This window comes from Helicoverpa armigera, chromosome 19 (genome assembly GCF_030705265.1).
Source record: "Helicoverpa armigera isolate CAAS_96S chromosome 19, ASM3070526v1, whole genome shotgun sequence".
Classification (NCBI taxonomy): domain Eukaryota; kingdom Metazoa; phylum Arthropoda; class Insecta; order Lepidoptera; family Noctuidae; genus Helicoverpa; species Helicoverpa armigera.
Window position 1 is genome coordinate 2,486,022 of NC_087138.1, and position 26,015 is coordinate 2,512,036.

The window sequence follows — 26,015 nt, forward strand, 5'->3', positions numbered from 1 at the left end:
AATTCGAAATATTTCGGTTATATTTTTGATGGAGCTGAACAAAACTTGGATCTTTTGCAAACATTTTATGTCTTTTTTCCCCATTTAATTCATACACACGATAATACTAAAAATCAATAACAACAAACTATCAACAAAATCTCCTCTCGATAACAATTAAAAGACAATCAAAGCAGATTTTAAACTAACAAAGAACACCAGCTCGTGGATGGTTCATTTAATGGGATTAGTACTAATTGTGGCAATTAATTGTCCATCAGGGAAGGTAGAAAGAATTACGGATGACGAGGGGGCAAGGGGATAGAGTGGAGTCACCAACTGCGGGTCGCACACGGCTGTTACGTTTTCAGGGCACTTCATTATGTTTTACAAATGGACCCGTTTTGGAAGCATAAGGAAAATTAAAAACGGCGAGGAAATAAATGTTATTTTGTTTATAGAAGCGGTGGACTGGGAAAACGTTGGGGTTTGGATTATATTTATTTTTAACCGGCTTCCCAAAAAGAGGGAGATCCTTAATTAGGATGTTTAAAAGTTGATGAAATCCAAATTATTATTCTGTTCTTAGATTCGTTTTTATTTCCTGTCCTTATTTAAAAAGGAGTTGTCAAAGAACCACAAACAAACTCCAAAGTCGATCTGACTCGAATACTCGATTGAATCGAAATCGCAATACCGTCTCTGACTTCCTACAATTACGTATACCAATATTGACTGATAAGTCCTTGTACACAGAAGCTGTCGGCACAAATACAGTGCGCCCAGTATACGTGGGGTCCTGAGTAAACATATCGAGGCTCCGCAAATGTGTGCTGACTATTTATTTGGCTTAGCTGACCGGAATATTGTATGGGAAGTGATGGCTGAAGGTGTGGATGGTATATAAGTTATGTTGGTGAATGGGAGCTCTTTGTTGGGTAAGGAAATAGTTATTGGAAGTGTATTTGTTTAATAGTATGAAGGGAAGATTGTCAATTTATGTAGATTTGAAACGTAAACATTAAAACCGTGCGGTGCGGTGTCAGTCTTTCAATCAGTCAATCTTTGATCTGGTTCACGGAAAAGACCGGGTGGTGGAAGAAATTCCCTCCAGACGCGAATGAGACCAAGGGGAACAGCTAGTACTGACATAATAATTTAAATTGAAAGTTAACATTTAAACTCAGGGACAGTAAAAATCACAACACTTGCATAACAGCATGTCGATACATGCTCTCATATTTTCATTTCCACCAGTTTCCCGTTAGTCGGAATTCGACACTACAATATTGAAAAGTTACCTTCAGACCTGACCCGAATACGTCGGTATAACAAAACCGCACTATTGTTTCACCAATCACGGGATGGATGTGGCCAATTAAAACGGGATAAAAGGAGTGTTATTTTAGCTTAATTAAAAACCACTGAGATAGATGATAGGAATAACAAAGAGAGGTAAATGTTTTTGCGGTTACCCAGAATTTTGAGGGTTCATCTTTGTCTAGATGTTCAAAAATACAATGGTTCGTGCAAGATTTATGAAAATGATTGAATAGTTGAAGTACATTTATAGGGGGACAGACGGGTAGACATATATTATATAGTTACATATTACGTTAGCATTCACAAATATATAATCAAAAAGGAACACGGTAGGATCAGCAAAAATACCAACACTAACACTCCGTGCTTCATCCACATCATCATCATCCTGCCCTTATCCCAATTTTGTTGGACTCAGTGCAGCATGATCCACAGCGCAATTTTCTCGATATTAAATTGCCATATTAGTTTAAGAAGTGAAGTTATGTCTAGTTTTTCTCCTAGGACATAACCATTGTTTATGATCTAAACACGAAGATATTTCGTCAAACCGCAGCGCGACTGGAAAGAAAGCGGTGGTAACGATGTTATTGGCACGAAACTATGCCATGGGAAACACTTCGGTGAAACTGTCGTAGATACACTATCAAATGTTACTATGTACCTACATTGTTTTAGTGTTCAATTTAATATAACATTTCGCTTTTCTCGAAGCTATAGATGCGGAGATATAGTAATAGGGCGAGCCTCTGGACATTATTTTAAAACACCATCTGTCCAAATTATGCCTATGTCGAGCATAAGCTGTATTTCAGTATTACATACACTAGATCATTTACAACATCAAAATTGTGGATAATTTGTTTTGAATGTTTCAAAAGTAGTTAGTGTATTAAAACACAAACATGTAGCATGCATAACCTGTCACCCAGACCTATCTTTGCGACGTCATTCACACATGACTTCTTTCTTCTCAACAATAAATTGGACAAGGGAAATTGCAAAAATTTACTTGACGCAAAAGAGACAATCTCGTCACATTAATATTTTTTAAAGGGTATCTAAAGTATGGATGCAATTTGAGTCTCTTGGAGTATCATGCAGTGCCATAGATGGTGATGAAGTGTTGGTATGAACAAACGTGCATTTTGTGGCTGTTCATATTGTGTTCATGTTCATCCACCATAACTATTATCTAGATATTCTCCTAAATATGTCTTCTTATCTATATTTAACAGAACTATAAGACTGATAGATACTATATCTTCTTTACATTTTAATGGATCTCTCGTCTTACATGGATGATATAGGGACTCTAAACTAACGCGATGGATCTTACTTCAAAAATTCCGAACGTTTTTTCTATCACCACCGCCTTGTAGGCGAAGACTGGACCCTATATGAACTAAGGATGCAAAAATACAGTGAGATAGGCTCATCATGCCACGCTGTGAGAGGGATGCAAACATATAGTTAATACACATAGATTAAGCAAACTGCATAAGCATCCTGAAAGAAGAGATGGCAGATCGGTCCCACGGAGGAAGCAAAGCTAGCGGAGATGCCATAAGGACGGTAGGTCAGACGCCTTCTTGTAGGTCAAGCAACGTACGGTAGTCGTGATCAGTCAGACTAGAACCAATGATACGTTCGGGTTCCTTGTAAAATCAAACACAATCCGTGAAAGATTGGTCTTGATTGATTGGTGATTTTATTTTGAAATTAATGGGCGTGTTCCGCAAAATTTTGCAATTTTGGATTTTGAGTTATGACATCTCCGTTAGTACTTTTGTTCTCCATGCGTGTTCCCTTTCTGGCGACTCTGATCCGTCTCTTTCTTCTGGAGCTAAAGCTTGTTTATTGTATGTATATTATCCGTACGAATGCGAATGCGACCAATTCATGCAGTATTGGTGTAAAAGCGACACGACACTGTACACGGTCGCACTACAACGTACCTCGTGTCCTCTTTTGGAGTTCTCTCCCTGGAAGGGAAAATATCGTGAGAATATTATCATGTTCATTCATTCAAAAGTAAAGGTAATGCCGATTGAAATAAGGTTTATAACCGCATGCATTTTTGGAGTAATATCAAATACATTTCTGAAAGGACGACATCAATGTGAGTATAACATAGGATGCTTAGATTCGCCGATGCTGTCAATATTGTCATTTTGGTTATAAGATACATAAATTATACATTCATGCTTGTTATTCATTTCCCTTGATAAACCCCTTTCATTTTCTCCAAGTGAATAATGTCCCAATGAGTCAACCACAAGTAACTCCGCGACTAAAAAAACCATGGCATCATGTTTCTATGTACCCAAATCAAAATCCCCATAAAATTAAATAAGGAAGAAACAAACGCAAATAAAAGAATTTCTCAGTTAACATCATTCGAACCTATCAAACGGCTTCACATTACGATCGCAAGGTAGATGTAGGTCAACCCGAGGTATTACATAAGTATGTGACACAGTAACCCTGTAAACACTGCAGGTGGATTAGACAGTTGTATGTATTTGTGGCTCTTGTGTAGGTTATTTAAATCAGAGAACTAAGTTTATAGACATTTCGTTGAATTGGTCTGGCTTTTAAAGAAGTAGAACTAGTTTCTTGGGACCCTAGTAAACTTCTTCTATTCGATGTGACTAGAGGTTTAAAATGACCTAAAACTATAACTTTCTTGGCAGTGGAGAAAAAATCTGGTGTCTTTATTTTTGAAACTACATTCTATACATATAAAACTCAAATGATTTTTGCACAAATTACTCATATATTTTACACCTCATATTTAAGCACTATGAATCTTTTTTATCAGAGTAGTATCAAATCTCGTCAAAATCATCAACAAATATTGCGCAGACTCGTTCTTAAATAACGTGCCTTTAGCGATGGTTACTCAAATATTAGCAGCTGATATTGAAGTTGAGCTTGTTTAGGAGATAGCCTCATTAACAAGATAAAAATCTACCTTGGACGCTTTTTTTTGGTGATAAACAGTCTTCTACAGAATATATTAATGATAACTTGTGAAAATATTGTCCTTGGAACCGTGCACCTAGCTGAAGCTTCGTAAGGACATGTAATAGGTCTATCACTTCATAGAATAAAACAAATTCGCTTTTTCTGCCCCTTTGCAACCGATGTTAATGCGGTTTTTTTAAATAGAAAGGTTAATTTAAGAGGTAGTTTATATGTTTAATAACATACATTAAATAGCACTGCACCCGTGCGAAGCCGGGGCGGGTCGCTGGTGTGAAATAAAAATCTTTGACTTTGAATTAAGAGCTCCAAAAATATAGTCTGCTTGTCTTATATCAAACAAGCTATCGCCACCGGTTTTGTTAAGACAAGGGACATTACATAATAGAGAGTACACCTGTGTCTGCGCAAATGCTTGTGCACTATAATATGTCCTGCGCAGCTGGCTGATCTCCTATCGGCCGTGGACGCCATTACGTCTTACGCAGCTGATTAGTGAGAACAGTCACCGACAATCGGTCTAGTCTCTATTTCTACTACACATATTACCACTTACAATGAAGTATCAATAGAGGCAGTTTCCATATCACGAGAGAACATAATGATAACGTACTCTTAAACCTTATCATATATACTATTGTACTCACTATGTGTATATATATCCCCCGAGCCTTTTCCCAACTATGTTGGGGTCGGCTTCCAGTCTAACCGGATTCAGCTGAGTACCAGTGCTTTACAAGAAGCGACTGCCAATCTGACCTCCTCAACCCAGTTACCCGGGCAACCCAATACCCTTTGGTTAGACTGGTGTCAGACATACTGACATATTACCACTTACAATCAAGTATCAATGTCACGAGAGAAAATAATGATAACGTACCTACTCTTAACCCTTATCATATACTATTGTATACTATGCGTAGTAAGTCGTAAGGGTGTTACGTAAATAAGAAAATTGAGTTTCCTTGAGTAATACTCACGGATTGATTAAATGCGTTGTTATTCTCAGGGGTTGGTAACAATTGGGCTATTGCAGGAGCTTTGTAATGTGTTAGGATTTTTCTTGGTAGCATTTTGGTGAAGTTCGCTGTTTGGAAAACTGCATAGTATTTTGAAACTCGAGGCGAAATGATTTATTTTCACTACTGAATCCCATCAAGTTGAGGGCTCTTCATTATTTTTTACGGGTTAATTCAATTAATTTCACTTATAAACTAGTATTTGTATTAAGGAAATTACAACATCACATATTACCATACATATTTTGACATTACAAATAGTTGTTTGACAGCTCTCATTTCTTTCACATACCAAAGAGTAATATTCTAATCCAGTAGTCTAATAGATGTAAGTTTTTTTGGCAAAAATGCTATGATTAACTTAATAACATCCCTGTCCCATGAGCCATATATGATACACACCTATTGGTTAACTATTGTGTCTGCATCGTGTGTCGACAGTGAAGTAGTTAAAACAAAAAATAATAATATTTATGGTCAGCAAAACTGTATTGCAATAAATCAAGCACATTCCGAAAAGATCAGTGACACAATTGGTCGTAAATCCACACATTTCTAGACGCGATTACCGCGGGATTCCACATGTCAATACACTCGCACTTCGTGCGCGTACGCATGTGTTCGACAGGTGTGCCAAACATTGAAGATTTGCTTTAAGAATCAAATTATGACTTGAGAATCTTTTGATTTCAGCATATTTACTTAGTTACTTACTCAAATTCTCTCGTAGCTTGATACAACTAAAATTAAAATAATAACATCATAAAACTCTACAAAATTATAACAAAGGATTTCCATTTTGGCTTTTTCGGCACGCATTTAATCCTTAAAAAAATGCGGGTTCAGTTAATGTAGCATAGTTTTATAGCTATGCTCACATACCAAACACTCGCAAATATGCAGTTTTATTTCTCCCCTGTATGAGAAAAGGTCTTGCAGTGGCACAATTAAAATGGCAGACTATTTTTTTTGTCACATATTGAAAATGTTATTATACTTGATATGTACACGTATAATAGGCACGTATATTTTTCGTTTGTAATTCTTTTGGTGTGCGAATAAAGAAATTAAGAAAATGTTCACAGTCCCTGTATCATACATGTGTGTAATTGTAGCACGCGAGTCAATGATTAGTTTTTTACTTGGAGTGTTATGCAGAGGAATCTAAATAACAGTGGCGATGGCTTGCCCATACATTTGTTGTTAGCACTTTCTGATTATAGTTTTGAGTGTATGGAATTCGGGCTTGGAAAGTTTTGTGCAATTCTTGTTATAATTAATGAGATTATTAGGATCGTAAGACGCGAAGACAGTAAAAAATGGACTAAAATTGCAATTGAATTTGATTTGCATCTAAAAATTGCAAAAATGACACAATGTGATTTCAATCATGTTAACAGAAATAATGTACCATGCATTGTAATATGTTTTTTTGTAAATTATTCAAGTACTGAAAGCCTACAGCCTTTACTGAAAGTTCAACCATTTTTAATACACTGTAGGCTACACGTGTTTTCCGTCTAGTGCTATTATTAATAACTTTTTAGGGGACAACCCCTAAAAGCACTAAAGGTTCACGCTTCATCGCTTGACAAAAGGCTAACTCTTGTAAACTAAAAACAAGTTTGTAGTTTTGGAAAAAGTATGTTTAACTTTATTTAATAAACTTGCGCCGTCATTCTTGAAGCAAATAGTTTCAAAAGAGGGACTGAAGTTAATTTTACAGTCGAATTAATATAACAAAGATCTTAGAAATCTTTCTATACGTTATTTCATAAACAAACACGTCAAAAACATTTATTTACTCACAACAACAACCAAGCTCTAAACTTTCGCAATGGTAGCGTTTTTGTAACGGCTCTACCATACAATCTCTGATATCTTCCGCGATTCAAGAGACGCATATTGAAAATCGAAAATTAATAGAATTTATTTATGGCTTCCCAAGAGACTAGTTATCTTTGCGTGCAAAAACAATTTAGGTTCCCTAAAATTGCCGAAGGTACTTTAGTAAAGTACTTTACCGTGCTGTACCGGTAATATAGATGATGATCGTTTACAAAATATCTTTAATCATACTCAGAATAATAGGCTCACTTAAAGGCCAGATTCTATGGATGTCTGGCATTGTAATACCCACAAATATTTCCTTCAAGTTTACTTGCTCTAGCAATCGTATACTTAGCTAAAAATCCCGCAATAAACAGTACATACATCTAAGTTTTGCGGATATTTTTATCGCCTCGATCGTAAACCGTCCGTTATTCCGCGCTCGTCTAGCCTAGCCCTAACATAGTTGGTTTAGTACGACCTATAATTAATGGTTTCGTGTTCGTGACAACTTCGAATAATAACCGGTAATTGTTCGGTGACCTGACTACCAGTTTTCTCTGATAGATTATGGGAAAAGTCTGAGCTAAGTCTTGTTTGGAATTTCGTAAATGGAGTTTTAATTTGTGGTTTGTTTGTTTGTCCTAGTTAATGTAAAGGATACTTATAATAATAGATTTCTGTATAAACATAAAAAAACTGATGTTATGATGAAACATTCTTTCTCTCGCCTCATATAGATACAGGCTCTCAATTGCATACGTACGATTTACACATTCCACTAAGATTGCAATATGTCAGTACTTTTTTCTAGAAAACGAGAAATTCTTACATTTCTCGTGTATTGCGGAAATAAATCTTAACATGCCAAAATACTCGGATACAGCAAAAATACCTAGAGATCATACAGGCTTTGTTGCGTGCAGAAATCTCCTAACCATTGGTAAAGTATGATAATTGAAAACTTTGTTACTAAATTCTACATTATTACTATCAACACCTACCCGCCTATTAAGATGGAGGTACAACAAACAATTAGCAGAATAAATTAAAGCAGGCTCATCTCCATAATAAATGTCGGCGCAATAACCTGTATTGTATGTCATGGTTCTGAATGACACGCGACGGTGAGAAAAATACTTGGAAAATATAGAAAATTTACTTTAAGGATCACATCTTTATCAGTTTTATTAATAATCCCGCATTAAAATGACAGCATGAAATGAGAAAAGGAATATATTAATACGTCTCGGATAGCAATATTTGGTAAAAATCATAAGCATCCTTTATCTAGCAGATAGCATTAACTATCGCATAACTAATTGACAGTCTATTTGTAACCAGTGAAACCGGACCTTAGCCTTCTTAGTTCGGCATAAACATTGTCGCTATAGTAAAATCGGCGATTTCGACTCTAAGAAATCTGCGTTCACCATAGGTAAATTGTCAATAAAAAAAGACCTACTAATTTTTAATTATATTGCGAATTTCAGTACTCAATAATAACTAATATTTCTGTAATAAAAACTTCATCATTAACAGTACTAAGAACTTGACTTGATCATAATGACAATCATTAAATCCCTGTTTACGTGAAAAACCGCAGTCTATTTACTTGTTTATAAAAAGTGATTACGCACGCAATTACTTGCACGTCTGTGAGGGTCAGATTTTTATTTATAACGTTAATAGTGGCATTATTGTCTAAGTGCAGGGCAAAGGCCTCTTGGAACACATGGTGGTGTAATCAAGACTGTGTCTGTACAATTCTAGATTGTTTTAATTCTTAAAGGAAACATAAATAATACAAATTATAAATAACTACCTAACTTCTTCTTGAACCCGGACGATAATATAATAAATAGCCTAGGCAGCTCAGCAGTAGTCTGCTTTCCAAGCCAAGATTTTTTTTTTTTCAAGTCGGATCCGTAGTTTCAGACCCTATAGGGTACAAAAAAGGCTCTCTACCGATACCGATTCGGACCGAAGTGCTAAACCGATACCAGAAAATATTGAATTCACAGCCACAATGCAAAGTTTTACCAGCAAATCACAGAATTCCCCATTCTTACAGAACCTAAAAGTAAATACAAGAATATTACATCAACAATAATATTATGAACATCTCATGTAATATTCATGGCCAGTACGGCAGCCCTACGCATAATTATCTGATGACGATCATACAAGCTGATTCATTACTGTGTCAGGGTTGTGATCATCTTCGTGTCGACGAGTGCTTCTGACACGCTTTGCCGTGTATGAATTAATTTGTCGCTTTGTAAGACAAGGCAAATCAATGTTAGGAAGGAAATTGCGAAGTAGGAAAATGAGTAAAATGTTTAGATAGAGAACTTGGAAATTATATGAAGGAAGTCAAAGAATTTTCACCGCAGGGGAGGACAGCCACATAACACTCATACCAGGCGGAAGAAAAAATGAATAGGTATATAGTGAGAAAGACAATACTGCTGGCAAGAACGTCATTTTCTTTTTATTTATTTATTTAAATCAGGCATCAAGGCCCATAGAAAACACTATACATAAATATTATAACATGAAAAATCATATAATATTAATTATATTTATAAGAGGAAAAGTTAGGAAGAAGCAGACACGATGCACCAGCTCCAAATGTACATAAGTCTTCTTAAGAAAGAATAAACATCTTTATTTGCAGAGACACGGTATTCCAGGGCTTTAGTTAGGCTACGTTATGTGCAGCATATTAGAAATCACCTACAAGTAGTAATCTTTACACACTTCTATCAAACGACCTTACCACAGACTACCTTCACTGAAGCCCAAACACTCGTATATCATAAACCACTCTTTCATTCCTACATTTGCATTCAAACCTGCATAGTGCATACTCCGTGATCGTAAATACTCAAGTACTGTGAATGTGCTGTACCATGGAGAACAAAATGACAAGATGCCTTAACGGAAAATCTCTTAAGAAAGCAGCACGCTAAAATTCTGGTGTGCGGAGGACGAGGAACTTTACTGTCTCCGAACTTCTACTCTTTTTTTGGACCCGATCATGCTTCGTAATACCAAAAATTGATGGAATCCGAACGCCTCGTTGGTTCACTCGTAACTGATGGTTTTGGTCATGCCTTCCGTACCTATTTGAAGCAGGAGAAGGCGCCTGACCTACCCACATTATGGCATCTCCGCTCATTTTCCTTAGAGCCGCCGTACACGGACTGCTTCAAGCAGTTGAGACCGACTGCTTAAAGCCGCGACCGCGCAGTGAACTATAGTCATTCATTCGCTGCCGTACACACGACTGCTCGAGCAGTCGCGACCGCTTCAAGCCGTCAACTGCATGATGAAATTCCATCGTGCCGTCGACCGCTCGCGAGCGGTTGCGAGGCATACACCGACTGCTCGAGCCGTTGACTGCGCTAGAGCAGTCGACAGCTCTCCGACTTCCCTCTCCCCCCCGCCCTTTGCGGCCTCGCGGCGTCTGTTTTCTCATTTGACTGCTCGAGCAGTTGGGTCGTAGCTCGAGCAGTCAACAACCGACAGCTCAAGCAGTCGACGCCGACCGCTCGAGCGGTCCGTGTATTTCACTCAGCCGCTAACTGCTCGAGCAGTCCGTGTACGGCGGCCCTTACTCCGTGATATTCCTTGATTGTAAATAATCAACTACCGTACAAAATCTGGTTGTGGATTTCAAAGCGATACTTGTATTGATTCGGAACGAGTAGGTATACTATTCCCGGTATTTTGCATAATATTAGGTTCAGCTTTCGTAATAGTTAGAACCAGTTTTGTAGACGATTTGAAGTATCTTTAGTTAGAATTTTGGTTAGTGTTATATTTTATATGGCTGTGTTGCATATGGTGAAACGTGATGTTTGAATAAAAAGTAATTGTAATTGCAATATTATATTTACTAGCAATACTGGCTTTATTAAATGCAATTGCAAGGTGTTGACATATTAACAGACATATCGATTTACTTGATGAATAATTTATCGACATACTCCCACGTGGAATTTTATTCCACATTATTGGTTATATCAATTCATTACGTATCTTCAATATTTGTATTTGTATTTTTAATACATTGCAGATAGAACCATCACCCTTACATACGACAAAATTGAGAGAAAAATCATTACAACCATTTGAGAGCTACATTACAAACCAAAATAACATCGACACGGCACAAAATGAAACCACAATATTATATCTGTCAACAGCTCCGAATTTAATAATTAAAATATAATATTACATAACAACAAAACACACTAATTAATAACAAAATCCCGTCGTCCATGTTTACGCAACTCGCAATCAGATTATTTACATTTTGATAATGCGAAACGAATATAGCTTAACAAATATTTATTTCCAGGTAAATGCGACATTCAGAATAAGGTAAATACCGAAAACCTGTTGGGAATAGTTTATTTACCCGTTTTGTGGAATACGTGGAATATGTTCCCATTGGGATTACTATGCTAGAGGCTGTATGTCGGATTTAAAATTCGAGGCCCAGTTTCAGTGGTTGCGATAAAGTATTATATAGTGGGATATAGGCTGCTTTTAATTTCCGCCAGATATTGCTATCAAAGACCTGTGAAACTAAAAGTTACAGTTTGTCTGTCAGATCTGTTCCTAATAGGTTATCAGAGATTTTATCAGCAATCGGTGATCACAGCCGTGATTCTTTTAAAGTTATGCCTGCAGCCAATATCGTAAAAACTATACTAAAGTTTTTATCCTCATCAGCCTTTCTTTCGTTCCACTGCTGGGCTGCGGCCTCCTCTCCCACAGGGATGGGAAAAGAATATGCTTACGTAAATGTGGGTTGCCATTTTCAGACTTTATATCCATGTTAATTACGACAAGTGTAACTTAACCTTGATAGCTATCCACATGCACCAGTTATTGAAAACTTGTCTGAGCGGAAAATGACAATTAAGTCTATATGCCGTTCCAGTTTGATTACATAAATAAGTATATACATTACAGACTATCAAAGTATCTATTACAATGAAACATGAGCTATATCCATAATGCAGTAATAACTGCAGAGCAAAGTCATCATCTGCCTAGCCTTTTCCCAACTATGTTGGGGTCGGCTTCCAGTCTAACCGGATGCAACTGAGTACCAGGGTTATACAAGGAGCGACTGCTTATCTGTACTCCTCAACCCAGTTTCCCGGGCAACCCAATAACCCTAGGTAATACTGGTTGTCAAACTTACTGTCTTCTGACTACCCGTAACGACTGCCAAATATATAAAAAATAAGAGCAATAAAGCTTCAGACCTAACCCCTATTTATTACTTTAACGGGTTTAAGAGCAATAGTCTATATCTCTAACGTTTAATGTTTTGTATCGAAACTGCGAATAAAACTGAATGGTGTATACCCAGCTTATAATGCTTATTCAATATCGAAGATATTTGAATACAAACCAAGAATATAGGAACATTGGAATGTATTGTGGAATGGTATCTCGGAAATATCCGTTCATTCGCTTAGAGAAAACCCGTTTCTAACATTGTGCTCGTACTATCCTTAGTCATATTATGAATGCGAAAGTCACTGTGTATGTCAGTCTCTCGTGTTTTCAAGCTAGAAGTATCAAGTACAGAACTAAATTATATGTTTTTTTTACTTATACGGATTCAGTCAGGGTTCTAAATGGAGCAAGTTCCTTTCTTCCTTAACCAGGTTACTCGGGCAAACCCATAACCCTTGGTAGGACTACTATTTGGTAACCTGGCCAGTCTGACAACCAGTCGTGGCTCCTGACTAAAACAAATTAAGACATTATGATCAACGTCTTATAAACGTTGTATCATGCGCCCTGGAACGCAAAGTGCAATCAGAAATCCGTATAGACCAATTTGATGATCGCATCAAGAAAATATCACCAACCATCCCTTTACAATAAAAAAGTACGAATAAGATAGTCTAAATATACCCAAATGAAATGAAACAAAACCAGCAATATTGTCAAGTGGTCAGATAAGGCCAGTTTGATTGATTGCTGTAAATGTATCGAGGTGATCCGAATGCTATCAATCATTTATCAGGGCACGTATTATGACATGATTACGTGATCCAAATTCTATTGTCAGAAAGAGGTGGGGATATAATTGATAATATCGACTGTTTTAAACCCATTTTCAGAATAGTATATACAATTTCAAAGATTACCTACTTATTGTTAAATCTTTAGTAATATAATAAGGAGGGTTTTTTTTTCTTTTGTACCCTAAAGGCTCCGTAAGCATTGAACTGATTTGAAAATTCTTTCATTTTTGGAAAGCTACACTCTTCTAGAGTAACATAGGCAAAATTTTATCCCGGTATGGACAGTAGATCCCTAGGGACGCGAGTGAAACCGCTGGCAAAAGCTAGTAATTGGTAATGTAGACACTAAACACACTGGCGTGTGGTTTTAAGCTATTTCCTACCATACCAAATACCATTTCAAAGTTTACTTGTAGTGTTAAAATTATGGTACAAACTCATATTAGCAATAATAATTCAAATGTAATGTTTTCATACCGCTGAACGGAAACAAGTTTATTTCCAAAGATTTATGATGTAAACACTACTTGAGTTACGAAACAAATTATTATGAGAGAACAACATAAATTCTCATTAGTATAGGAAATGTTCAATATTATAGATTTGTTCCAGTTTTATATTATTGATGAATTTGTTCTTTAAGTAGGAACTGGAATTTATTTTCATATTCTTGACCTTATTTGATGAAACTATTCACCAAATCTTTTAAGACAAATGATTGGTTATTGACTATTTATGACAGAAAACCAAATTGGTAGCAATAAAAAAAAACATCTGTACTTTTCTTATCGTAAAAAAATCTTAAAATTCTTCTTTTTATCGTAAAAAAATAACTAACATACAAAATTAAAATAAAAAATCGTTCATTCAAAGTAGGCTGAAGAAAGCATTTTTTGAACGTCAGGATTACCACTTCCTATGTGTCATTACTGGCAAGAAGAAGTGGCGCAACAAACTCCTCAGTTATACGATTAAAACATCGCAGGAAACACAGGACCAAAAACCCTTTCAATAGCTGGAACATTTAAAACTCCACCCATTATTGTTCTGACGTCACAGCAGAATCTCTAACTAGACTACAAACGAGTGGGCGAGTGACGTTAGCACTCATCTCCAAGTGTTTTATTTCGGGAGATAACCAGACGCGAGATATTTCCAACAGCATCGATGAAAAACTAAATTTACACGTTGTGTTTGGTGAAAAAAATTAAGTTTATGGTGAATTATTGGGTGAGGTAAACGATGAGAACATTGCTGAAATAGTGATTGAAGATATGGAATGGAATGTACACACTACTATATGTATAGTATAAGGAACGTCTGGGAAACTCATGTAGCTAGACGAGTCTATTGCGATTATACTTTGGCAACTCTTATTATCATTATCCTTTATTGCACACACTATAGATACATAAACATTTTGGAGAAGATGATGTTCGAGAACCCAGAATTGTGTTTTCTTACAACAAATATCGTAAGTGAAATCTAGCTTCATTTAAGTTTTTTGGGGATTGAAGGCATCCGGCTTAAAAGTGGTTCCTCGCATAATTAACTACTTCACTCAAGCTTGCATCAATTTAAATCATAAAACTCAAATAAACAGATTTCTTTCTTCTGTACAATTTCAACGTCTCTACTATTTCCTGAACGAACGTTTCTCTTGAAGAGAGTCTACGTTTAAGAGTTGCAGACGCTTCAAGATTCGCCAGGAAATTGCCACATAATCTCGTTTTACATAACCTGTCACCGAATAAGACATCTGCAGAGATAAGAACGTACGAGGTCTTACTATCTACTGATAAAGTCGAATGATATCATTTACTTTGAAGTGTTACATCATCGTTTAATTTCTTTGCTAATTTTGGAATGAGTAACGTCGGGCGTTGGCTTAGCATCGTAAGAGCTGGAATTATGCTGGTCGTTAACCTCCTAACAGCTTACAGTCCTGGGTAGTATACTCTTCATCGCTTTTAGCAAGTATCTCATTACATTAGTTTTCGTGCTGCCAGCCCACATGCGATAATCGGAGACCAATTTTATGTAGGAGGAGCATAGGACACACTGATACTACAGAAAAACGACCTTTTATTTGTCCTATAATAAGTCCAGACGCGGGCAGCCTCAAAAATATATTTTTGTTTAATTGTGATCGAAAACCCATCGAAAAATATTTTCTACAAAATCCTACTACATTAAAGAACAAATTGAAACCGTGTCACCTCTTAATAATTCATATAAAACAACCAGGGTAAAGAATCAATAAGGCATTTCTAAGTTAATAAATAATTTCTGTAACACCGTCCGATGTTCTGACAAACCGGGACATTGGCCTAAGACCTTCGCTGGTCGATAGACTGACTCTAAAGCTAGTAGAAACTAAAATAGTTTTAACTTTTGTTAACTGCTTTAAGTTTTCGTGTAGAAAAGGGATTATTAAGGTTAGAGGGGAGTGAAAACACTGGGGTAATCAGATACTACAAGCGTTTAAATCAATCTACTGAGGGTGGTCTCTTGCTAGTAATTGGGTTATATGTATATTTGGAGGAATGTTATTTAATTCAGATTGTGTGACCCATATTTTAAACGACTTCCTAAAAATGAGGAGGTTCTTAATTTGAGGATCTTAGTTTTATGTTCACCGATTACTCAAAGATGCTTGGACCAATTTGCAAAATTATTTTTTTTTGTTTTGTTTTGATGGTTTGCAATTCCGACAACGTGGTGTGAATTCCGTTTCAAGGCAAATTATGAAACTCTGAAAACTAAACATATCGACCACATCGACGGATCTTGGGCAGATCCGAATTGCCGAATACTATCAGACAACCCCAAATATCTACTTCAATCCAAGATTCGAAGCTTCTAGTAACTTAGGTCACAGCATAAACCCCAGCTTACATAACAGTATCTTAGACAAACACTACAGACATCCAATATTGACAGACAGTTCAGAAGCCTCGTAAGGATAGTTCGTGCTAAAGTTTTATGTGAACGGGGCCAGTGGTCAAGGAACTTTGTTGGCCCGCAATCGATAGCAAGACGAAGTTTGTTCTATTTACATGTAGACTTCGTTGCAGGATTATTGGGGTAGCTTGTTAAGGAATATGCAGAGATACAAATAATAGGGTTGAGTTAAATGTGCATTTTTGTGGGTAAGTCTTATTTACTTTATGGGGTGATTAGATATATAATTATTTGACAGCAGTTATCTGTTTATCGTGATTGATGTTCAATCAGATAAACGCTTAAAAAGAAAAACCTTTTTAACTATCTACAGTTCTTCTATATGTTAGGCTAACTGTGAGCTTTTCTAAAATAAGAAAAAAAAACTATTTTTTCCGGTACTTAATACTGTAGTTCAGTGTGTTTTTGTGTTCTCTCATGTTTTAAGTAAAAGCAACGCCATGCGTTTTGAATATCTAACATAAGTTTGTAAATAATTGGTATGAAGAAAACTTCATTACAATTATATTTTTTACCTATCCATACAATGTTATAAGCCCTATAACATCCATTTATTACCACCGCATAGCAATGGTTGAGCATCGTTTATTTATTCTGCACGTCTCACCGTTGCCGCCGCGGTCAACATTGTCGGCACTGCGGTTGCGGCCAGTTGCACGCGTTTTGCACCAAAATTACATTGTATTTGAGGATTTATTGTGAAGAAAATCAACAGGTTGAAGTAGTTTAAGAGAGTGTGGCAAAGAATAATTGTAATTTTTTAAGCCTTTGTTGCTGTTTAAAATAAGCCTTGATTTTATTCATCCTAACTTTTTGGTATGTTAAGTTAGTGTCTGATCAAGTGAGATAAGTATCGGTAAGATCTAGGAAGTATTATGAATAAAAAATTCAATACGTTAAATTCAACAGGGTATTTTAAACAACTAATTTTACTCCAATTTTATTTCACAAAACATTGTCATCTACGACAATGTTTTAATCAATAAACTTGTGGGTCAATAATTCTGTCGTGCACTGTACAGAACTATTTCCAGCTCTTCACAGATAGGACTTGAATGCTAAATAGGGTTCCTACAAGCCCATGTTTATAAGTTCTACTGCAGTTTATGTAATTAATGTAGATAGCTATAATCGTGGTTCTGTGGGTGACAGTAATGGTATATTAATGACGCTAATTGTTAAATGAGAGGCTGATGAAACTGCTTTGATATTACTGTACTATTTGATGAGCTACATATCAAAATTGGTTTGGAATGTGAATTGGAAGACGGTAATGATGTTCTCTAGACATTTCTTCTACTAGGCGAAAATGGAAACTATATTTTGTTAATACAAAACAGTGTGTTTATTTTATCATCCCACCAATAACTTATTTAACGCAAGACATTTCAACTGACTTCAAAAGAAGAAAGTTAATCTTTGTTTGACCCATATGTATGTGTTTTATTGAAGTCGCTTTAATTCTATTTGTACTTTTTTGTAATAAACTCTTACACCTACACAGAAATAATTGACACGCAACCCTTCACTCCTCGACCAAAAAACAGTTCTTTTCAGGCCATAAATCAGTTAAAATCCAATCAGCACAAACTGATAAATCAGTTAAAATCCAATCAGCACAAACTGTAACACCGAAGTCTATCCAGGCTTCATTCAAAGCCTACATTAAGCTCCCATAATCTCCAAGGGACCCATTTGGGAACTGTCAAGGACATTTCATCCCCCCACCCCAATTTGTCTGAAGGAAACGAGTTTCAACTTCATAATGACAAAAAGTTATTTCTGTGTTTTTTTCCTCGGGTTCTTTATCGTTGTATACAAAGACTTGAGTTGTGCTTGAGTTATTTGTAACTCGGATGTCGGTTTAACTTTTTATGCAATTATATATGTTATAAAAGCATTATGATTTTGTTCCACTTCCTAGCCTATATGCGTATTCGTCTCCAAAGGCGATATCTATATGTGTTCATATGTTCATCTTAATCGTTTCAGCTGTTATACATAGACGAAGGTTCTATATTTTAGTTATTACATTATATTGTTTTGAATAGCATTTTCATAAATAGCTACGTTAAATTCTAAACATTTTGCGGCCCAGTTCTAGAAGTGTCGATTGAATGACTTTACTTGAAGTTGCCTTGCAAATTCCCCTTAACCTACATTTATCTGATAAACAAACTTATCAGTTATCGATATCGACTGTCAAACATATCAGAGAACATTGCATTTATTTTCGGAAAAACAAGATCCGACCAAAATAACCGATATTTACCGGATATAATGTAGCTTCCCAAAGTTTAATAATTTTTCAAATCGGTCAAGTAGTTTCCGAGCCTATTCATATAAAAAAAAAAAACAATCAAATATTTCCTCTGTATAATATTAGAGTAGATCAAGCAACTAAATATTTTGAGATAGACCCAGTTATTTCACACTTCTCAAACTTCCCTGTTTAGATAAATCTTAAAATACAGTTCAACCCAATTTCAGTGTTTATTGTTAGAAATCGTACCGAAGAGATGATTGGTCGTACATTCCTGAGATATTGCGAGAGCCGAAAGCCGAAAGCCTATGATTCACAAATATACGGCGATTCGTAAGCGGAACTGACAAATTGGGAATTATCACGTCATACTTTCGTAATGGAAAAATCTGGGTTAAAAATATATGTGTAAGTACTTTTGTATATTTTCTATAAACATACCGGGTTTACTTTTACAATACACTAACTGTCTAACCACTAGATTAAATCTAATTTTAGTCTTTTCGTATGTACCGAAATTCTTACATATCAGAAACTTAAACTTACAAGAAATGTTTAGTCTTATCGACTGTATCTTATACCGTGTAAAAGAGGACAAAGGCAAGCTCCCAATAGAAAAGGCAAATATTTTAATTAAAGCAAATATTAGTATTAAAAATACTGCATTTCCTATGAAAATATATGTAACAGCAATTTAAGATAATGATAAATATCGCCACTATCATTCCCATCGGACTGCATCGCCGACACGTACTGATAAGTCAATCAAATGATAACACACTACAGAGCTACAATAAGCAAATATTTTGACGACTTTATCTCGAAATACGTTGGAAAATATCGGATGTTTTGAGACAAGATGTGTTACTTGTAGTGTAAGTTTTAATTTTACTAGTGTGTAAAAATTACCGCGGCCCTGGTACATAAAGAACTTAAGAAGGTACATGGTGGGTTTTAGACAGTAAGAGTCTGACAATGCCTCACGCTGTACCCACGGCAGGAGGGGTCATTTGACGATTTCCCATAGTAAAAAGTCTTAGAAATAGAGTTAATTTACAGTATTATTTAAAAAATATGGACTTATAAAATCCGTTCAAATTTTGAAAATTTTTTCACACATTTTTCTATTTTTGAGTATCAAAAATTTCTGCATGAAACTATTTGTTTAAACGAATTTATAACTAAAACCTTGTGCTCGCATTTAGTTTTCCAGTTAAAGTTTGTTACAGCTACACCTCTTGTTATTCTGTACAAAATACTAGTATTTTCATAACGAAACAACCCCACGTGTATTGGTGTAAAGCCGGTACCACACCAGCGGGAATACACACGAACAGAAACATACAGGAGACGGGGGAATTGCGAATCAGACAATTCCCAGTAGATGAACGCAGTTGCATTTTTTTTGCGTGTGGTATGTTATTTCAGTGTTATTTCAGTGTTTTTTTTTTTTTTGTCATTTATTTATTTTCAAACATATAAAAAACATATAAAAATAAAAAACATTTAAAAATATATCAGTGTTTTATTATTATATTGTTTGATATCTATTAAATGTGAATTTCACCAACATGCATGCCCGGTGAGCAAATGGGCAAATTCTTCCAGCTTTTAGCCTCTGGCAATGAAAGTTTTTAGGCTGAGACGAAGACACTATTTGATAAGAGCCGCCATGTCTGGACTAGTACTCTAAATATAGCATAGAACTTTCTTAATATTGGTTATATGAACTTTACAGTTTACCAGACAATGGAATGGCCAAGGCCCTAGCCTAGATTAATAACATACCAACGGAGACCTATGCTGTAATACCCGAAATACCGATACGGATATTACCAAATGTTCGCGGTTGTATGGTACAGGCATTACATACACGTGTGTTGGTATTTCTACGAGTTTATTGATAAATATCTTTTATATACAGCAGTTCTGTTTTAGATACAAAACCAGCTTACAGTTTCTAGGAAATTCTATTTTCTGAATGGACTTGTTTTTTGTAGTAAGTGAAGATATTTTTTATCTTAGATAGGTATCGATATCGCCTTTCAAGAACCTATCTCCTTAGAGGCATTATCTTGCAGAATCTCCGCAGTTTCAAGCGAAGGAATGCTTTAAAAATATGTTAATCCGAATGTAAACCCTACACTTCGAATCCTATCCCAATCTTAACTGACCCTTTCTAGACCTTCATTACTCAAAAAGACCTCCATAACACTCTCTTTTTACTATACTTCCACCCAAACTTATTGGCGGCTCGATATATTTCCACGAGTCGCTGTGCAGAGACCATTTTAGGCATCACCTGGTCAACAGAGCGAAGTATATGACCACATTCCCTTCCCCCGAAGTCAGTTGCAAACCGTCATTAACTTCAACTAGATCTATACTAAATATATCAAAGTCCCCACTGACCTGATCCGGACTAAGTGAGCTGTCTCCGCTGGCATTCCGTTCCTGGTTCTGCGCCGTCCTCTCCTGCTTGCAAGCCGTGTGGTACTCCAGTCGCGTGCGTTCCACCTTCTGCAGAAGCTTCGCCCAGGGTTTCTGCGCCTTTTTGAATGCCTCGTCCATTTCTTTGCGTTCTTTTAGCTGGATCATTGACTGTAACAAGAGAAAATTTGTTTTTAGATTTTGTGTTTTGACTTCTCAACAGTGGTACAGTTTCTTATATCTAAAATCAGAATAAACCCTTTGATAGAGAAAAACCGGAAGGCGTTTATGATGAAGTAGAAAGGCCTTGAAAGATTGCTGAGAAATAATCATTTCGATTGATCAGACATCAAAATGAATTGTTTGCAGACAGTTTATTCAAAAAGCTAAGTAATATGGAAAATAAAGCACAAATTAGCAGTTTCTATTTTTTTTAAATTATTATATCTTAACACAGATTGAAATCTTGTAACAGGTCGAGGTTCAAAGATGATCCTTGTCGATGGCCGTGTCAATATCAAAGCTCATCTTGGCGAGTGATTAATTTATTGGAAAACCGGTGTGACCCAGTTTGAGCCAGCTATCGCTCCATTTGCACTACAAACGTATCAGGTAACAAAGACTGGTGGATCGGCTGAGTACGCTTCGAGGTAATCCTAAGCAAATATACGTAGGTGTGGGTACGATACGATGCATTTTTTATGCTGAAGGGAGGAAAAATGTTCTAGACTATTCGTTAAAAAAGTGGCTCAATAAATACTTTCGTTAACGGTACGATTACGATAAAGGTAAATAATTAGATAAAGGACCATGTAAACGAATTTCTAACAACTGTTTACTTTAAAAATTCATAGTAAAGAGTTGTTTTGAGAAACTTGGTCCTAGGGTCAATACATTTTAGGCAAAATTAAATCATGACCCCAAATTTTTAAAGGTACTCGTATTTTGACTACCATAAAAAATTGAAATCGAAATAAAAAAAATCTGACCACCAAGCACTACAAATGCATGTGCCGACCATACCATTAAACGCAGCAGACCCAGGAAGCTACTGACAGATGTCAAACTGCTAACAGCACTTCTCATTCTGTCGGTGACACTACGTGGGACGTCTAGAACTTTCTACCGCTTTTGTTGTAGCTAATAGTCAGAGGTATGCAGGGACACGCTCGGGTATACTTTACATAATTGAATGCATATTATCGTGTTAAAAGGCTGTTTTTATAGGGTGAAATATTAGTCTATTAGGCTAAAATGTCTGGGGAAAAATTAGGGTTTCGAAGGAGCTTAGGTGTTAAGATAATAGCCAGACTTGGATGGGGTTTGGAAGCTGAACCTTTGGGCCATATGTTGAAATCTTTCAGACAAATTATTTCTTATACCTAGATTGACATGTTTTTATTTCGAAATACATGTTTTACCACCCAACTTTCGACTTCAAAACTAGAAAATCTCAATTTGCGATGCATTTAAAAGCAGATTTGAGAAAAAACACGTCCATTAAAAATGCATTTAACGTCCAAGCAACAGTTTGCATAAAAAATAACCACCTGATGCGCGAAATTTTCTTCATTCTTTCATTTTAAAACGTGTTACGCGGCGGTGGACTGAAAACATGTTTTTTCGTGAAAAAGTAAAAGGGTGTTAAATAAACGTTTAGGAAATGAGAAAGTTTGGCGTAGCTGTAGGGTAAAATATTAAGCTGTTCCCGTGTGGAGTGCTTCTAAATATTTTTGGTACACAGTATGTATTAATTTTGTGAGCCTTTTAAATGGATGTCTGAGCTTAATACGAAACTAATTTTGCCATCGGAAACAAAAAAAAATAGAAATACAAAGGTAAGTTAATGAACCTGCTTAGAATAGTCGTTTCGGAACCAATATTTAATCAACAAACTGCTTTGCAGTTTGGCAGAAGTATTATGTGTGTGATGATATTTCTTGAATAAGCGCTTTTTCATTTCATTTTCAATTCTTCATCCCTCTTTAGGAAATGGCTAGCCAAAGACTACCATTAACAAACAAACTATCCTTCAAATCAACACTAGTCATTTTAATTACTAGAACCCAGTTAATGTTGAAGCAAGCATGATAAGTGAACTGATGGATGACGCTACGGCTGATGACAGTAATGATATAACGTCATGCATGCGGTACTGACGTTTGCATCATTATATACGAAGTTAGTTACATTGTGGGGTCTTGTATTGGTATTGACGTAAAGATCCCACCCAAAACAAAAATGTGAAAGACTGCCAAGTTCGATAATATGGAAATGCTTCGCCTATAAAAGAAGTGAGATCTGAATAAGTACCAAGTTCCATACACATACCTCAGTTAAAAATAGTTACTTTTTAATGATGTTACTAGGCAAGTTTTCATACACCTTGTTATAAACCTACTAAACGCAATGAATCAAGTATTTAATTTTCTATTAAAACTTGCCAAGTAATCATCATTAAAAAGTAACTATTTTTAACTGAGGTATGTGTATGGAACTTGGTACTTATTCAGATCTCACTTCTTTTATAGGCGAAGCATTTCCATATTATCGAACTTGGCAGTCTTTCACATTTTTGTTTTGGGTGGGATTTCATTTATTTTTGTAAGGTTGTTTATTTTATTTTTTTCTTATGATGAAGTTAGTTAAAGAAATGTCTCATTTATACTATTTTTTAGATTTTTTTATATGCAAGAAATGAACTAGATTAACTAAATGGACTAGATTTACCAACTGACTGACATGACATGTTATCATATATTATGTTCGTGGATCAAAGTTACACATTCGTTATTTTCGAAAGTGATTCACACTTGGCCGTTTTCAGATTTTTACTTTACTTTGACTAAATACAAACCTTTGTACCATTCGAAGATATATTATATAAATATAGATAAATTTAGTTCGTTTTAGTTCCTTAGGGGTATAAATTTACACCGGGTATAAAACACCTTCATTATTTTGAAACCGACTCACACTTGGCCATTTTCAGATTTTTTCCTTTACCTTGACATAAAGACCTACCTCCATGCCAAATTTCAAGTCAATACGACCATTGGAAGTGGTCTAGGTTTTTGATGAGTGAGTCAGTGAATCAGTCAGTGAGTGTATAGTAAAAATAGCGATTTTCTGACGTCAATATCTCAAGACCTACAATAGGTATATTAATGAAATTCTGTATTTTAGATAATTGAGGGGGTCTCAACAGATACTAGAAATTTGATATGCGTAAATAAAATAGATTTTGAGTTACAGGGGGGTCGAATTTGGCCCGAAATGGTTCGTGTAATATAACCCACGGCCGGTGTGTCGCTTTTTTTGCTCGAACTTGGCGGACACACTGCCGTGTGTCTAGATGTTTGATTTAGAAGTAGGTATATTTATTAGTGACTTCTTGCTATTTATTTTGTGGTCCTTGAATAGTTTTGAAATATAGAGATAAGGCCTTATGCGATCTTAAGGTCTTTTTCGATTAATCCAGTTATGAAATATTGTGATCTTACTTACTTAAAGCTACTGAATTACATTGGTACAATTGAAGAACAACGTATTTACCAATGGTTTAGTACCAATATCTTTCCGTAGCTTTTGCGTTTTTTTATATATTTTATATTGAATTTGCTGATTTTTGGGCTAGACTGGTCAAAAAATGATGACAAGTGGACAATCTATATTCATAAGGTTTCGAATTAATAGTACAATCAGTTTCACTTTTATAATAGGTTTCCAATGAGTGCTATTCATTGGCATTGGACACGAATCATAACAGCCTTGTGACCAATGACGGTCATCGCGTTTATGTAGGTACCACATTATTGTTAACTTGCTATTTGTTAAGTTTATCTACTAATAGATCTGCAAAGGTTGAATAGATTTGAATGCCCATATTAATATTAGGCACCTCTTTCAAAGCGGTTGATCTCTGTGTAGAATTTGAAGTAAACATGAAAACATACGCTTAAAAGTAAGAAACTTTTTAAGGTCCTAATGACCCTGTACAACTGAAAAGTCATCATCATCTGTCTAGTATTTCCCAACTATGTTGGGGTCGGCTTCCAGTCTAACTGGATGCAGCTGAGCACCAGTGCTTTACTTGGAGCGACTGTCAGAATGGATCAGAATTTAAGGCAAAGATTAATCAAAAATTATAAATAACTTTTGATGACTTTCACAACGAGGATATATGTAGATAGACACACCTATGTACTCACCTGATTATGGCAATTAAGTAATATCGATTTATTTATTACAACACATGAATGGAATTCAAGATTATAGTGAGGATACGATTAAGATAGTACAAATCCAATCATATTGTTTCGAAGATAATTTTCGTAAACTCTAAAAATAACTTCTTAATTACATCGTCCAATTTAACTCTAACGAAAATCTTCAAAAAATATATGGTGACTAGTTTTCCTTTCCGAGTGTGTTAGGATACTTTGAATCAGTCAAACAATTATTAAAAATACTTATTTAAGAAACTATTAGACATCAAACTTAGTATCATGTGGCCTGTAAGATTCCTGTAAGAGTCTTTCACCTTAATCTAGCACTAAACCGTTCCAATTTACCTAAATTTTAAATAGTCAAGTTAAACTATCAGATGCTATCAACTCCGCATTGCGATATCAATCACGTGTTATCGACGATAACGTCATTCTAGCTCCGGTTAAACAGAACTATACGCAAGTTCTACGTAATATTGTATGTGTGTTTCGAGGAATACTGTTATTTTTTATGCCGGGGATTTTATAAATATTGGATTCTGTTAAAATGTTACATAATACCTGGAAATTATATTATGAATATAAAAGAAAATACGATTATGTATTACTTTTTAAATGGGATTTCTTGGGAGCGTACTCTAAAGATCGACCTACATATATAACAATTCTTTTAACTTCGATTTGAGCATTGGCTTCAAATAAAGTTAGTAAGGCTATTCAAACAGTTTATCTGTTCCTATCTTTGAATCAAGACAATTTAATCTCCCGATTTGCAATACTACTTACAAAAAAAATATTCAGTGAGCATCAAGTCCAGCCTTTTGTAAAACAAGACCCTTTACAGCCTTTTGTATCAACTTATAAAGAAACGAAATCCTGAGCAATATTCAGGCAGGAAATTCCGTTGTGACTCTTCAAAAGTCACGAA

At 35.6% G+C, this 26,015-nt stretch overlaps 1 protein-coding gene across 6 annotated transcripts in view; it reads right to left on the reverse strand.

The window, feature by feature from the left end:
- The window catches only part of LOC110382568 (protein kinase C and casein kinase substrate in neurons protein 1), a 111,125-nt gene that overhangs the window by 15,007 nt on the left and 70,103 nt on the right, over positions 1-26,015 (reverse strand). For 5 of the 6 annotated variants that reach the window (XM_049841612.2, XM_064039397.1, XM_049841613.2 and 2 more), the window contains 2 exons: positions 20,841-21,029; positions 3,261-3,287 (listed from right to left, as the gene is read on the reverse strand). In XM_049841612.2, the coding sequence (XP_049697569.1) occupies positions 3,261-3,287; positions 20,841-21,029 (216 nt within the window). The remainder of the gene's footprint in view (positions 1-3,260; positions 3,288-20,840; positions 21,030-26,015) is intronic. The other variant, XM_049841610.2, reaches the window with a different exon arrangement.